Consider the following 15,859-nt stretch of genomic DNA (forward strand, 5'->3'; position numbering starts at 1 on the left):
TTCTGGAGGATAGCTGTATGGTCAGATGAGACAAAGATTGAGTTGTTTGGCCACAATGACCACCATGTACAGAGGGACACTGTACCAGCTGGTGGTGGTGGTAGGATCATCATGCTCTGGGGCTGTTTTGCTGCCAGTGGAACTGGTTCACTGCACAAAGTGGATGGAATAATGAAGAAGGAGGACTACTTCAGAATTCTTCAGCATAAACCATTAGAAACTTAAACATGACTTGGGACTTACAACAGGACAGTGAACCTGAACACGCATCAGAGCTGGTTGTGGAGGATAAAGCAGGCTAACATTAAGCTTAAAACAAGTCCTGACTTCAGCCCTGTTGAAGATATATGGACCGTGCTTATAAGTAGAGTCCATGCCAAGAAAAAAAAATTTAATTGAACTCTACCAATTCTACCATGAAGAGTCATGAAATATCCAACCAGAATTCTGCCAGAAGCTTGTTCATGGTAAACAAAAATGTTTGATCAAGGTGAATCTTGCAAAGAGACATTTTACCCAAATATTAGGTGCACTGTATGTATATTTCTGACCCTGTATTGATTTCAGAAAACCCAAAGAAAATTAAAACTTGTGCACCAAATTCTAGGTTTTTTTTAATTAAAGATGTATGCTGTACAATCTGCCACAGAAAAAGAACAATTCGAAGAAATTACTGAAATCCCAAATATTGCCATGACATTCATATCCAAGATGACATTTATGTCACTGTATGTAAACTTCTGACCACAACTGTACATACGTGCATGTGTGTTACTGCATGTGTATGGAGTCTCACCTGAGTAACTGCAAACAGTCAATGAAGTCAATCATCTTTCCACTTTTCTTGTCCCACACTTCTACACTGTGTCCTCCATTTTTGCTCAGATACACATATTTCTCAACGACGAGCTGAGAGATACACGCCTCACTGCTGGCCAGATGCTGCTGACTGCTCAAATAATGCAAAGTAAGAACAACATGAAGAAGCTGCCCTTCAGATCCTTGAGAGCCACTAAATTAAAAAAAATCCTGCACATGTAAGAAATATACATTTATTTCCTGCAAGCATGAAAGCTGTATGGATACTAACTGATAAAATGTAAACCTGGTGTTTATAATCTTAGAAATGTCATAGTCCACGGTCAGAGAGAGCACCCTGGTGCCACAGGCAGCCCACAGCGTGGTACGGTCCTGATAGTGGCCAGATGGAGCCAGACACATCAGGGGTGTGTTCGCATTCCCAATCTGCACAAGCTTGACTGGAGCACCATCAGCACGCTGGGTTGTAAAAGACAGGAAAGACAGACTTGTCAAAGGCTAAAAAATAAACAGCTCCAACTATTTTGAAATCATTACACATATTGTTAGTGTAATACAAGTATTTTATCAACAGAAGAATGGAAGTAAGTGAGCTTTCGGTAAAATACAGAATACCTTTATAACGGAATCTTCATAAATGACGAGCATTCCATCTGCTGTTCCCACCAACAGATAGTTCTTTAAGTAGCTAATAAGAAAAAAAAATATCACATATAAAACTGCAATAACACCCGAAATAAGAATTTCATCTTAGCCCAACCCCAGCCCATAACAGCAGATGGAATCCTGCACCTGCGTTGAGAAGGTGTGTGGAAGAACAGTGAGGTCACTGCATCCTTTGCTCTCTGTAAACAGTGCAAAACTGTAATGTTCCTTGTGTCCATAACCACCAGTGAGCCACTCTGCGTTCCTGCAACTAACCAGTCGTGGACCTCTCCAGGCACTCTGACAGTCACCAGGCAGAGGACGGGGCTTTGTTCAATCTCCTGACAGACAAATACACATCCAACCATTGTTGAAGACTCAGTAAACCTGAAATGCTAATGTAGCCTATGGGAAATCTTTTTTATTCTATCCACAGTCACTGGATATGAGCAATCACACACTCTGATTGGCTACTCTACTACTAGGCTATCAGCTCATATACTGTGAGTAAAGAAAAACAAAATGGCGGAGCGTGCTGCTGAACCAACCAAGGATGAAATAAAAACTCTACTTGAATATGAAACCCCCAAAAAATACAAAAAAGCAACAAAATATGGAATTAAAAAAAAGTATTTGATGATAAGAACGTATCTTTTTTTATTTTTCAAGAATTATTTTTATAGCATTTTTCACAAATTGCTACTGTCATTTCGCCGGTTTGTTTACATTCTAAGCGGAAATAATTTTGCGGGACGTTTTGTATAAAGTTTTTATTTATTGGATTTGCAAAAAATAAAAATGCTCCGTTTCTCAAAATCCAGTGAATGTGGAAAGAATAAAACAGTTATTCCACTCAATCTCATCGTACATGGCTTATAGCCAACTATACGCTTTGTTGGCTATTAGCTCGTGTACGACTTGATTTCATGGAATAAGTGTTAGTTATTCTGTTATAACCACAGTGATTATCTACACCTACAGGGGAAAAAACATGCTTACTAGCAACTAGATAGAACCATGGCTACCATTAATAATAATAATAATAACATATTGAATAGAATGTAAGATCATAAACTACAAAAGCGGTGCTAAGCAGGATAATAGCTATAGTTTAACTGTATTACTGATCCTCATTACCCGTGTGGATCGTTTCTCTGTCTCTACATCCACACATGTGACAAAGCCACGCTTCTGGCTGCTACTGCCACCTCCCATCCATACTTGAGCCCCAGCACCACCATTCACACTTCCACCCAAACCTTCACTGGGACAGGGGATGGTGAAACACTCGCAGGACAGCCCAGGCAGAGTCAACTCACTAATCAGACACAGCATCTTTCCTGAATTGAGACATTCAAACACCTACAAAGGAACAGAGATGCACAAGCACAAGTGACATACACACAGAAATCTGAAGTTCTGATTAAAGGACCGTCTGATTCTCAGTGATTACCTGTGCAGATGTGGGTCTGTTCTCTGGGTTCTCTCTCAGACACTCCTTCATTAGGTTCTGAAACCCTGGCCAGGGTGAACATTTGTAGTGTTTCACCGGGTCTAAAAGGACAGTAACAAAGATGATTATACCGCTGTCAATTAATAATGGCAAAAATCTAAATAGAGTTTCGCACTTTATATACAAAGACCTTGAGATCAGAAAAGAAAAACAGGCAGACAGACAGACATGATTTAGTCATGTCTTGCAGTCTGACGTTACCCAGTAGCTTTCCCTGCACGGCTATTTCATCAAACTCGCTGGGGAACTTCAGACCATCTGATATTCTTTCTCCGCAGGTCAAAAGATCATATAGCAGCAGACCAAATGAATAAACATCTGCCTGGACATTATAGATCACGTTACCACGAGCAACTTCTGGTGCTCTGAATCCTGCAAGGAACCACAAAGTAAACAATTCAGCAATAACCATAGAACAGGACATTGGAAACAAGTTTTATTATTACACACAGATTTGGTGAATGCAAGCAGTGAAAATGTACTGTAAATCTAGCCATTTGTCCAGTCTGGATGTAAACCAGCCTCTTATACATCATCAAAAAGCTGGCAAAATACAGCTGGCTAAGTTTTTTGTCCTCTTCTTTTATTCATGTGAAGTGGTACCTGGAGTGCCTTCAGAGCTCTTGACTCCCATACTGCAGCAGTACTGAGCGATGCCATAGTCAGTCAGCTTAGCTATCATCTCCGAGTCTGTCTTAAGATTGAACAGCAGCACATTGTGAGGTTTCAAGTCCCGGTAGATTATCATTGAAGAGTGCAAATATCTGGATGAGAAACAGACAGAGACATGCCAAAGACTGATGTTAAATGTAATAATGTAATGGCATTTGGTTAAATTCCTCTAACTGCAGTAATGGGTGCATCCATTCCTATAGAGATCTTGCAGTCACGTGACCGGAAAGTACACAACCGCCATCTTGTCGGTCAAAAACACCGCTGAATACTGCTGCACTCGTGTACAGAATAGATCAATTTCAACCGATGGACTACACGGCTCATTTTTCTAATGAACAGATAACTAGATATATGTCTAAAATAAACAATCTACAGATTTGTGACCCTTATGGCTTACCGGACGGAGTTTTCACGACCGGATTTTGAACTGCCAGCGGAATACCCAGACATGTATAATTACCTCATTAACTTTCCCTCGCTGTTCAGTGGTGAAGCACTGCGTGCTTATAAATCCCTGGACAGTTATCTCTACAGAAATTCAGGATTTGTCAGCGACTCAGATGTGGCATCTTGTAAACAAGAATCCTCATTGGATGGGTAAGTCACTTAAGTATTGAGTATAGCACTGACCAGCCGATTATAGAATAGAATAAGGTAATTCCAGTTGTAATTCCAAATCGTCCGTCTTGTTTACATGGATCTGGCGTTGGAGAGGTAGAGGCTTGGCAGTGGAGGTTTGAGTGGCTGTTTTCTGAGCTTAGTCAACAGGCCGGCTCTGCAGCCTCGCTTTTGCTTCCGCTCCCGGCACTGCCTCCTTCACTTTGCTTCCGATAACAATCCACGGAGACCCCGCTGGTCTCGCTATCTCGTCCGGAATGTTTTTTTTTGGATGGAAATCGCTACAAACCGTCATTTTCTGCTGGAAACCAATGTCCAGTAAGTCCATACGGTTGTAGTGGATATTGAAGTCCGGTACAGACGAACAACACGCAAAAATACACACAAAAAACATAAAAAACGTGCACAGGTAGGGAGAGCTTGTAGCCGCAGCCGTTGTAGTAGAATTGTATATAGTAGGGTTTTCCAGAAGAAAAGGTAGAAGTAAAAGCAGAAGTAGAACCAGAAGTAGAAGGCGGAATATGGCGTTTGACCGACAAGATGGCGTCTGTCACAATCTGGATCGGCTGTGACGTCACATGCAAGTGCTCCATACACATGTGGGTGTGTGCTGTACGCCTACCTGAGACCATCAGCCACCTGCAGTGCGATCCTGTGCTGCAGTTTGCGATTCAAGCTGCCCTTCTCATGTTCAAACAGTGAGTCGAGAGAACCACATGGAGCCAGTTCCATCACCAGCACATGGGGGAAGCTTCCTGCAGCCAGTAGCTCCACCAGACTGGGATGGTGCAGTCTGCCAAACACAGCCAACTCCTGCACAATCAGCACAACACTTTCTAACTGATGCAAGGCTAAGGATCATTTTATATTCAAGTTATTCCACAAAATTGAGTCATACACGAGCTGATGGCTCTAAGCTATCATAGCTATAAGCCACATATGATGAGATTGAGTGGATTAGCTGTTTTATTCTATCCACATTCACTGGATTTTGAGAGATAGGATTTTAATTTTTTGCAAATTCAATAAATAAAAACTTTATACAAAATGTAAGACAAAATCATTTCCACTTTGAACCCAAACAAAACGGCAAAGTGACCGTAGCAATTTGTAAGAAATGCTACAATAATAATTCTTGAAAAATAAAAAAATATATATGTTCTTAACATCAAATCCTTTTATTCCAGAGCGGCACGGTGGTGCAGTGGTTAGCACTGTCGCCTCACAGCAAGAAGGTCCTGGGTTCTAGCCCAGCGGCCGACGAGGGCCTTTCTGTGTGGAGTTTGCATGTTCTCCCCATGTCTGCGTAGGTTTCCTCCGGGTGCTCCAGTTTCCCCCCACAGTCCAAAGACATGCAGGTTAGGCTAATTGGTGGCTCTAAATTGACCGTGAGTGTGAATGGTTGTTCATCTCTGTGTCGGCCGTGCGATGACCTGGTGACTTGTCCAGGGTGTACCCCACCTCTCGCCCACAGTCAGCTGGGATAGGCTCCAGCTTGCCTGCGACCCTGTACAGGATAAGCGGCTACAGATAATGGATGGATGGATTTTTATTCAATATTTCATTGCTTTTTTTGTATTTTTGGGGGTTTTGTTTTCGAGTAGTTTTATTTTCGTCCTCGGTTGGTTCAGCAACACACTCTGCCATTTTATTTTTCTCTCCTCACTGTATATGAACTGATATCCTAGAAGTAGAGTAGCCAATCAGAGTGCGTGATTGCTCATATCCAGTGAATGTGGTTATTATATAAAGCGTTATTGTTCCACCAACAAATCACATACTATATATTAAACTTGTTGACATTATTTTTAAGCCTACTTTGAATTACTGAGGCTTGGTTTAAACCCAAGTGGCAGCCAAATACATCCGCAACTATAAGAACTAAATAATAAATATCATATATTTAATAATGTGTTGTGATTTCATACGCTATAACATTAATTAATTAAAAATCACACTTCATGGACCCCTTTTTGGGAACCATGGAACTAAACATCTGATCAAACAAAGTAGCTTTACTGTTGTCATTCCAGTCATCTCTCAATTTGGAGGAAAATAAACTGGAACCTTAGTTTTTGTTTTGGAATGTGCAGTGGATTAACGAACAGACGCAGGTGTGTAGGAAGCGCTATAGATAAGTCCAAGAATTAAAACTATAATTGCAGACCAATTAGTCGAAAGATTACCTGTCTTACTAATCTATGAGCATAGAGCTCGGATGCATGTTTGTTGAAAATCTTCACAGCAACATGTTCATTTTTGTATATTGCTCTGTACACTGAGCCAAAGCCTCCATCTCCTGTAGTCAAAAAGCAGACCATTAGAGTGAATAACCTCCTCCAGCTGTGGTCAAACAAATCTCACTCATCACATCTGTTCAAACACATTGTACATAAATAATTACATACTGCTACTGACGTGCTTATAGAAACTGATGTCTACTGACCAAGTAAGCACTCTTTGGAAAGAACCATTTCTAGATCCTCAGGATCCAACATGATACTAGCTGGCTGGTCACTCAGTATGAGGTCAGGGCAGATCTGGGAGATGGGGATTGTACAGAGAGGGTCCTCTGGGTTCACCAACAAACCATCTAGAAACATCCGAAGAGTACAATTTAAAAAGAAACACATAATGAAAGAGGATTGAAATGAAGTAGTTTGGTTCTAATCAGGGCTTTGAACCGGTTCAAGGAACGAAAACGCAAACCGGGAACTTTTTCTATTTCACATGGAACAGAAACGAAACCAGAAACTTTATTATTTTTTATGTTCTGGAACAGAAACGCTTATTAAAAATAATGGTAACCGGTTAATACCGGTTTTTATTTCGTTCCTCAAAGTTTCCGTAGCCTACAAATTAAAAAACCATTCTTCTCCTGCGCAAGTTTCTATGACCCGCTGGGGTTCACTTCCTGTGTGACGTTCGCTGACTGAATGGAGAGAGCGGGAAGGTGGACTGCTATCACGTCTCCATGTGATAATAAGTGCATTACTGAGTGTCTAAGCAAAGAAGAGCCTGAACGTTGCAACCTCCCTATTGGCTGTTTGTAAAAATGTATCAATTGTTGCCCTTCCCACGGGAATCATCGCGGGCTCGAGAGACGAGACCTGACGAGTTAGTTCGTTGGTAGCAGAACAAAATGTCTGGACACAAATCAGGTTTTCAGAAAAGGAAAGAAAATAAACGGAGGGTTGAAAATACAAAAAAGGAGGCAGAAAATGCAAAACGAGTTTTAAGGTAGGACAAATGGTTACTTTTCTGAGGCAGCCCGCCGTGGCTGCAGGCTTTCAGTTGTCATTGAATGGTTACTTTTCTGAGGCAGCCCGCCGTGGCTGCCTGCAGGCTTATTTATTATAGCCCATTTAGTTACAATAGTTGATATAAAATGTTTATAGTTATAGTTATGTGATGGTTGTCCTGATTTAGACTGGTGTTTTGTTTTGTTTTTTTGGGGGGGAGGGGGGTTGCGCGATGTTGCACCCGGGTCCAGATTAGGGCAGAACCGGCCCTGGCTACATTTCAGGTGTAGTTTGTTTTATGTATGTATGTACTTGCATAGATGTGTACCTGGTCTTCCAATATGGCGCCTAACAAAATCTCGCGGCGCGGTGACGTCATGCGGTAGCCCTCTATAGGGCCTGACTAGCCTTTGGTAACACACTAAACGAATTATCTTTCATTTTTGGCACTTTTTCTGTTTGTGTAGATGGGAAGACATACTGAGAATCCAAATCGCCAACATTTGAAATAATAATTGTTTTGAATTATTTCTTGTCTTATTTAATGAAGGTTGTAATAGAATTAGCCTACATTTGGCTTAAGCTGGATGAGACAGAGACATAATTTTATAGCCATTTGTTAAACAGCTGACAGGGAACGTAATTAACTGTTCCCGGAACGAAATTTTTTTGTTCTAACCGGTTCGGGAACGTCTATTTAATGGTGGAACCCAAAACCGGAAACGTTAAAATTCCGTTTCTGTTCGGAACGAACCAATAGGAAAAAAATTCTGGTTCAAAGCCCTGGTTCTAATACATGCAAAGGACATATTTAGGTTGGTATGATGGTGATACCTTTATCAGTGTGTTTGAGTAGATCCTGCAGCAACATCTTGTTCCAGTCCTGTGCGTCCTCAAAGCTGTACAATACCCACCTCTTCAGCAGTGTCTCCCCATCACCTTGTATATCAGTGTTGAGGAGGCCAGGAAACCACTCCTCCAGTACAGAGTCAATATGATCAACCACCTGGCCTAACAACACATGACCTACAGAAATGGCAGAGAGTTTTTTCGATGTCAAGTACTTGGTTTTAGGGGGGAAAAAAAAGACCTCTCACAAATTACCACAGGAGCTGTTTTGGGTTGAAGAAATGGTCATGTACCCTCATGAACATTAAAAAAAAGAAAGAAAAAAAAACAGTTCAGTAATTTTTAACTTTTGGCCTAACAGTCTTACAGTCAGAGCCAAGTACCTCCAATTACATATTCAAATTGGTTGGGACAGTATTGACGTCAAACATGCGATATTTTACTATAACCCTGTGGCAGCGGGGGCGTGGTCGAGCATCGGTCTGTGAATGGAGGGCGGAGTCAGGGAAGGTAAGTGGCAGAAATCACTGCACCTGACGGGAATTAACCTGTGTTTGTGTGTCTTCCCCAGTGACCGCGCCCTATAAGAGGAGAGGGAGAGCAGAGGAAGGGAGCTCTCTCCCCAACCAGAATACTTGTGTGTGTGTGCGCGAGCGTGTGAGACTGGGATTGTGTCCTGAATGTCAAAAGCTGTAAAGCTTAAATAAAGGAGTTTAGAGAACTCAGTTCTGGCCTGCCATGCTTCTGTGCTCCACCCACCACAGAGCATTCCTACAGTGGTGCTGAAACCCGGGAACGGAGCGCAGAGGAGAACAGCCGCATGGAGTCCTCCCCCTTCAAGGACCTGATCCATACCCTTGCCACGGCCCAACAGAGCCAGCACCAGGCGCTGGTTGCCCTCCGGAAGGAGCAGGAGCAAAGGTTTGAGGCCCTGGTGCTGGCACAGCAGGAAGATCGCCAGGCGTTCCAGAACCTATTCGCGTCGGTGGGGTCCACCACCTCCACGGACCCTCCCCACCTCACCCTAACGAAGATGGTTCCCAAGACCAACAGGTCGGTCCGGTTCTGTGTGGACTATAGAAAAGTCAATGCGGTGTCTAAATTTGATGCGTACCCAATGCCTCTTATTGACGAGCTGCTCGATCGACTAGGCATGGCTCGTTTTTATTTGACACTGGATTTGACAAAGGGATATTGGCAGATCCCCTTGACTCCGCTATCCCGAGAAAAAAACAGCCTTTTCCACACCATTTGGCTTACACCAGTTCATCAGGCTTCCTTTTGGGCTGTTTGGGGCGCCCGCTACGTTCCAGCGGCTTATGGATAGGGTCCTCCGCGGCCGCATACTTAGACCACATAATCATCTATAGCAGGGCTTTTCAAAGTGTGGGGCGTGCCTCCCCTAGGGGGCGCCAGAGTTCTTCAGGGGGGGCGCAACGTGAGGAAAAATAAACCAGAATAAGTTACTATTGCAGACATTTAGCGAACTTCAGCTAGCCTTTGCCAGAGACAAAATGGATCGATTTTTAGTACCTAAAGCTACAGTGAGTGAGGAGACAGAGTCTGGGCCAAGCAAAAAAGAAGGAAGAATGACCACGATTATTTAAAGTTTGGATTTTCATGGACTGGATCTGAAGATGCTCCACTGCCACAGTGTGTTGTCTGCCAAGAGGTGCTAGCTAACGATGCTATGAGATGTTTAAAATGTGTAAAACAAGATGTTTAAAAAAAAAGCGCAGATGTTTAAAATGTGTAAAAAAATATGTTTTAAAAAGCACAGATGTTTAAAATGTGTAAAAAAAGAGGTTTTAAAAAAGCACATGTTTAAAATGTGTAAAAAAGATGTTTTCAAAAAGCACAGATGTTTAAAATGTGTAAAAAAAAAAGATGTTTTAATAAAGCTCATATGTTTAAAATGTGTAAAAAAGATGTTTTCAAAAAGCACAGATGTTTAAAATGTGTAAAAGAAAAAAATAAAAATGTGTACAACAACCATTTTTTAAAATACGAATGGAACATTAAGTATAGCAACAACAAAAATTGTAAGGGGGGGGGGGGGGGGGCGCTGTTGTTTATTTGCTCTCTGAGGGGGGGCTGACTCTCCCACACTTTGAAAACCCCTGATCTATAGTAATGACTGGCCGTGGCACTTAGAACACCTAAGGGCCGTCCTTGGGTCGCTGAGGCGGGCGGGTCTCACAGCCAACCCAAAGAAGTGTGTGATTGGGCGGGTGGAAGTATGGTATCTGGGCTTCCACTTGGGCAATGGGCAGGTGCGTCCCCAAATCAATAAGACAGCAGCGATTGCGGCCTGCCCGAGGCCCAAGACCAAAAAGGGGGTGAGACAGTTCCTGGGGCTGGCTGGCTACCATCGTAGGTTTATACCTAATTATTCGGACGTCACCAGCCCGCTGACTGATCTCACTAAAAAGGGGGCACCAGACTCGGTCCAGTGGACGGAGCAATGCCAGCAGGCTTTCTCTGAGGTAAAGAATGCACTGTGTGGGGGGCCACTGTTACACTCCCCTGACTTTTCCCTCCCCTTTGTTTTGCAGACGGACGTGTCTGACGGGGCTGGGGGCGGTTCTGTCCCAGGAGGTGGAGGGGGAGGAATGCCCAGTGCTGTACATCAGCTGGAAACTATCGGTGCGCGAGGGCAGGTATAGCACCATCGAAAAGGAATGCTTCTCCATCAAGTGGGCGGTCCTCGCCCTCCGCTACTACCTGCTGGGGCACCCTTTCACCCTCTGTTCGGACCATGCGCCCCTGCAGTGGCTCCACCGCATGAAGGATGCCAACACGTGGATCACCCGTTGGTATCTGGCACTCCAGTCATTTAAATTCGAGGTGGTCCACAGGCCGGGGGCGCAGATGGTCGTGGCGGACTTCGTCTCCTGCCAAGGGGGGGGGAGGAGTTGGCTGCAGGCCGGACAGCTCCCCGGCCTGAGTCGGGCGGTGGGGGTATGTGGCAGCGGGGGCGTGGTCGAGTGTTGGTCTGTGAATGGAGGGCAGAGTCAGGGAAGGCAAGTGGCAGAATCACTGCACCTGACAGGAATTAACCTGTGTTTGTGTGTCTTCCCCAGTGACCACGCCCTATAAGAGGAGAGGGAGAGCAGAGGAAGGGAGCTCTCTCCCCAATCAGAACACTTGTGTGTGTGTGTGCGCGAGCATGTGTGACTGGGAGAGTGTCCTGAATGTCAAAAGCTGTGAAGCTTAAATAAAGGAGTTTATGGCCCTTTTCCACTACCCTTTTTCAGCTCACTTCAGCCCGACACGGCTCGCGTTTCGACTACCTCAGAGCAGCACAACTCAGCTCACTTCAGCCTTACTCAGCACCCAAAACTCGCACGGTTTTGGAGTGGGGCTGAAAGAGCCAAACTGAGCTGAGTGGGGCTAGGGGCGTGAGGAGACACTCCCCTGTACACTGATTGGTGAGGAGGAGTGTCCTTACATGCCCACACGCCCCGCGAGCACGCTGGGATCTGTAAAAACACCGTAAACCCGGAAGAAGAATTACGAATTACGAGAATTTCTGAAGCCTTATGCGCCTCGCCTCATCTATACGCTCTTGCCAGTATCTGTTGGCGTTGTCGGTGACAACAAGCCACAGCACCAAGACCAGCAACACTAACGACTCCATGTCCTCCATGTTTATTGTTTACTATCCGGGTCGTGAGACTACTGCTTAAAAGGTCACTGATGTCACTGTTTGCGCCGCCTAACGACATCATGTGACGTCCACCCACTTTCGCTAACTCCATCCAATGTGTCCACCCACTTCCAGCCAGCATGGTTCAGCGCGGTTGTAGTCGAAATGCAACTCCAACAGCCCCACTCAGCTCGACTCAGTCCAACTCAGCACGGCACGGCTCAGCCCAGCTCAGCCGCGTTGGTAGTGGAAAAGCGGCAATAGAGAACTCAGTTCTGGCCTGCCGTGCTTCTGTGCTCCACCCACCACAGAGCATTCCTACAAACCCAAATTCCAAAAAAGTCGAGACGCTATGTAAACTGTAAATAAAAACAGAAGGCGATAATTTGCAAATCATGGAAACCCTATATTTCATTGAAAATGGTACAACCCCGATTCCAAAAAAGTTGGGACAAAGTACAAATTGTAAATAAAAATGGAATGCAATGATGTGGAAGTTTCAAAATTCCATATTTTATTCAGAATAGAACATAGAGGGGGAGATCACGTGACGCGCTGATGGAGCTGCACGCGTGTTGAGGGAGCTCCTGACATCAGGCCCTATTTTCAGTATTTATCCGGCTTATATCTGAATACACCACTTAATTTTCGTCTGTTAACATTTCTAAATGTCCGTGGCGCGCAAGCAGTTGACTTTAACTCCGTCTTCCACCTCTCAAAAGAGGAAAGCAAAGCCAGCGGACGGTCGGGCTAAGCCAGCAAGTGCTAGCATGGAGGACGCTATGGAAAGACTGGAGTGTATTCTGAAATCCGAAATGGCTACGATGAGAAGTGAGCTATCGACACATATGGCGACTATGTGCTCGAAAATCGACGCGCTGTCTGGTGAGCAAAGAGAGCAGAAAAAAATTCTGCACAGTCATGATAAGCGTCTAGATACTATTGAGCGACAACTTGTTGAGCTGCAAGACCGTAGCCAACGCAACAATCTCCGTTTAATTGGTCTACCCGAAGGCTTGGAAAAAGACGATCCAGTGGGCTTTCTCAAGCGGTCGTTGCCAGTCTGGTTTCCTTCTTTGAAGGACAAAAACATTGAAATCGAAAGAGCCCATCGCATTTATTCAAATCCTCCTAAACGCAACTCTAAAACACCGCAGATTAAGAGGCCTGAGAGACCCCGAGTGTTCATCTTCAAACTTCTCCGCTACACTGATCGAGACATGATTCTCCGAGCAGCTAGGGACCAAGGGACCATTCAGATGGACGATGGTGAGACGACCCTCAGTATTTTCCCTGACTACTCGCCCGCTACTGCGAAGAAACGGTCTGCATTCACCACAGTGAAGAGGGAGCTTAAGAGAAAGGGGTGCCAAATTTTCCTCCAGTATCCGGCAACTCTCAAGGTGACTTTGAAAGGAGGGGAAACGAAATTTTTCCAAACGCCAGAGGAGGCCAGTGCTTTTTGCGACTCACTGACAGAATTCCAGCCCATTGTTGAGAGCGACACGGAATGATGCGAGTTTGTTTTATATGGGACACTGTAAGTTTCGTGCACGCATTTTTGTGTATATCTACATACTACCCTGGCTTACAGTCAAAATGATTGACTCGTTGGTTATGGCGATGTTGTAGGATGTAACACACCAACAGAGCTTAATTATATTTGGGACAGTGTCTTTTCTTATCACTTCCTCCAGTAAAATAGGAGAATAGGTGAATTTTGTTTACATTCTTATGAACCCTCATTTAATTCCACTATGCACAATATATGCTTAAGACTTTGCTATTAAGCTATTTAGTTTTTGGTTTTCATTATAAGGGCTTGTGTCGGCACCTAGTGTGTGATCCATTACTGATGTCACGGATTTATGTAAGGGAACATGGCAGACGTGGGCTTGTTCTATACCCAGTCTGCGTTGGGTTGAGGGACCCTGTTAGATATGGGGTTATGTTCTTTGACCCAGGGGTGGGAGGGGGGTGGGATAGTGGTGAGCATCATGAAGGAAATTTACATTGTTTGTCTTTACTTTTTGCTTCATTGCAAGTATTTGACAGTTATGACTAACCTAAATATTTTGAGTTGGAATGTGAATGGTTTGAATGGACCTCATAAACGTGCATGTTGTCTAGAACTGTTAAAAAGGAGAAAGATAGATTTAGCTTTGATTCAGGAAACCCATCTCAGAAAAGATGATGTTCATAGATGTAACAATAAATTTTACAAAGTAATTTCTGCTTCTAGTGCCACTGATAAAACTAAAGGTGTTATGATACTACTACGAAGGAATTTGGGTATAGATATTATTGAGCATGACAATGATACTGATGGCAGAGTGACTCATGTTAAGGCTTTGGTGGGAAACAGGAAGTTGGCCTTTCTATCTGTTTATGCTCCTTCCACATATGATCCTGCATTCTTCTCAAAGCTCACAAACTATCTTCTCAATATGGCGGGCTATGAGATTGTGATGGGGGCAGATATGAATGCGGTCATGTCTCATGATGAGGACAGGTCAGGAGAAAGTGAAACTCATTTACAAGCAGCATGCACTGATAAACTCAGAAGCTGTATTTCTGCACTGTCTCTGGTAGATTCATGGCGTTTTCTTAATGCCACTGCCAAGGCATATACATTCTATTCTTCAAGGCACAAATCGTATTCCAGGATCGACTTCATATTTGTGTCCTGTTCTCTTTCCTCATCCTGTCTTTGCTCAGATATTTGCCCCATGTCTCTATCTGACCATGATAGCAATGTCATCAACCTCAAATTAGTTAATCAACCTCCACGTGCTTCACGATGGCGGTTTAATTCGACGCTACTTCGTGATGAAAACTTTTGTAAGTCTTTTAAAAATGGGCTATTGGAGTTTATTAGCATTAATCAAGGGACAGTGGCGGATCCCCGCATACTCTGGGATGCAGTCAAGGGCTTCATCCGTAGTTTCTCTATTTCCTTTGCGTCACATCTTAAAAAATCCAGAATGAAGAGAATAGCTGATCTAGAGTCCCAGCTAATAATACTAGAGGCAGCAAATCAGGCTTCATTCTCCAACCAAACAGCCACTAAAATTAAAATATTAAAAACTGAATTAAACCAGTTACTTAAAGTGAAAGCAGAGTTTCTTATTCAAAGGACCAGACAAAATTACTACTTTAACGGGAGCAGGCCAAGCCATCTTCTAGCCCTGCAATTGCGTAATAATGAGAAGTTTGCAAATATACCTGCAATATGGCTGCCTTCTGGTGAGCTTACTACTGACCCACAAAATATCAATGACACTTTCCAATCTTTCTATTCTACTCTATATACTTCTGAATCTACATGTGACAATGCAACTCTGTCTTCTTTTTTTTCTTCCCTTAATTTACCTACTTTATCTACCGAGGAGTCAGAGTCCTTAGGTCAACCAATTACTCTTCAAGAACTGAAAGAATCACTGAAATGTATGAATAAAGGTAAATCGCCAGGACTGGATGGCATTCCAACAGAATTATATTCAACCTTCTGGACAGAGCTTGGTCCTCTATTATTAGATATGATAAATCATTCAATTAAACATGGATCTTTCAGACAGGACATTAACACATCTATTATATCTCTGCTGTTGAAAAAAGATAAGGACCCAACCTCTTGTGTTAATTATCGCCCAATCTCTCTGATTGGAGCAGATATTAAACTCTATGCCAAAGTATTGTCACGACGCTTGGAGTCGGTGATTACCAAGTTGGTTCATGAAGATCAGACTGGTTTTATTAGATCACGTTCAGCATCTGACAACATCCGCCGTCTTTTACACATCATTTATTCTGCTGATCAATCAGTTAGTCCTTGTGCAGTGTTCTCTC

At 43.5% G+C, this 15,859-nt stretch overlaps 1 protein-coding gene across 6 annotated transcripts in view; it reads right to left on the reverse strand.

Annotated features, from left to right (window-relative positions):
* Positions 1-15,859, reverse strand: part of lrrk2 (leucine-rich repeat kinase 2) — an 84,121-nt gene that overhangs the window by 3,187 nt on the left and 65,075 nt on the right. For 4 of the 6 annotated variants that reach the window (XM_060914932.1, XM_060914930.1, XM_060914929.1 and 1 more), the window contains exons 37-48: positions 8,347-8,538; positions 6,717-6,863; positions 6,457-6,569; positions 4,893-5,083; positions 3,581-3,741; positions 3,179-3,349; positions 2,918-3,018; positions 2,602-2,826; positions 1,612-1,805; positions 1,435-1,507; positions 1,091-1,278; positions 797-952 (exon numbers count right to left, since the gene is read on the reverse strand). In XM_060914932.1, coding sequence (XP_060770915.1) covers positions 797-952; positions 1,091-1,278; positions 1,435-1,507; positions 1,612-1,805; positions 2,602-2,826; positions 2,918-3,018; positions 3,179-3,349; positions 3,581-3,741; positions 4,893-5,083; positions 6,457-6,569; positions 6,717-6,863; positions 8,347-8,538 — 1,912 coding nt within the window. The remainder of the gene's footprint in view (positions 1-796; positions 953-1,090; positions 1,279-1,434; positions 1,508-1,611; positions 1,806-2,601; positions 2,827-2,917; positions 3,019-3,178; positions 3,350-3,580; positions 3,742-4,892; positions 5,084-6,456; positions 6,570-6,716; positions 6,864-8,346; positions 8,539-15,859) is intronic. The other 2 variants (XM_060914933.1, XM_060914931.1) reach the window with 2 other exon arrangements.

This window comes from Neoarius graeffei, chromosome 2 (assembly GCF_027579695.1).
Source record: "Neoarius graeffei isolate fNeoGra1 chromosome 2, fNeoGra1.pri, whole genome shotgun sequence".
Classification (NCBI taxonomy): Eukaryota; Metazoa; Chordata; class Actinopteri; order Siluriformes; family Ariidae; genus Neoarius; species Neoarius graeffei.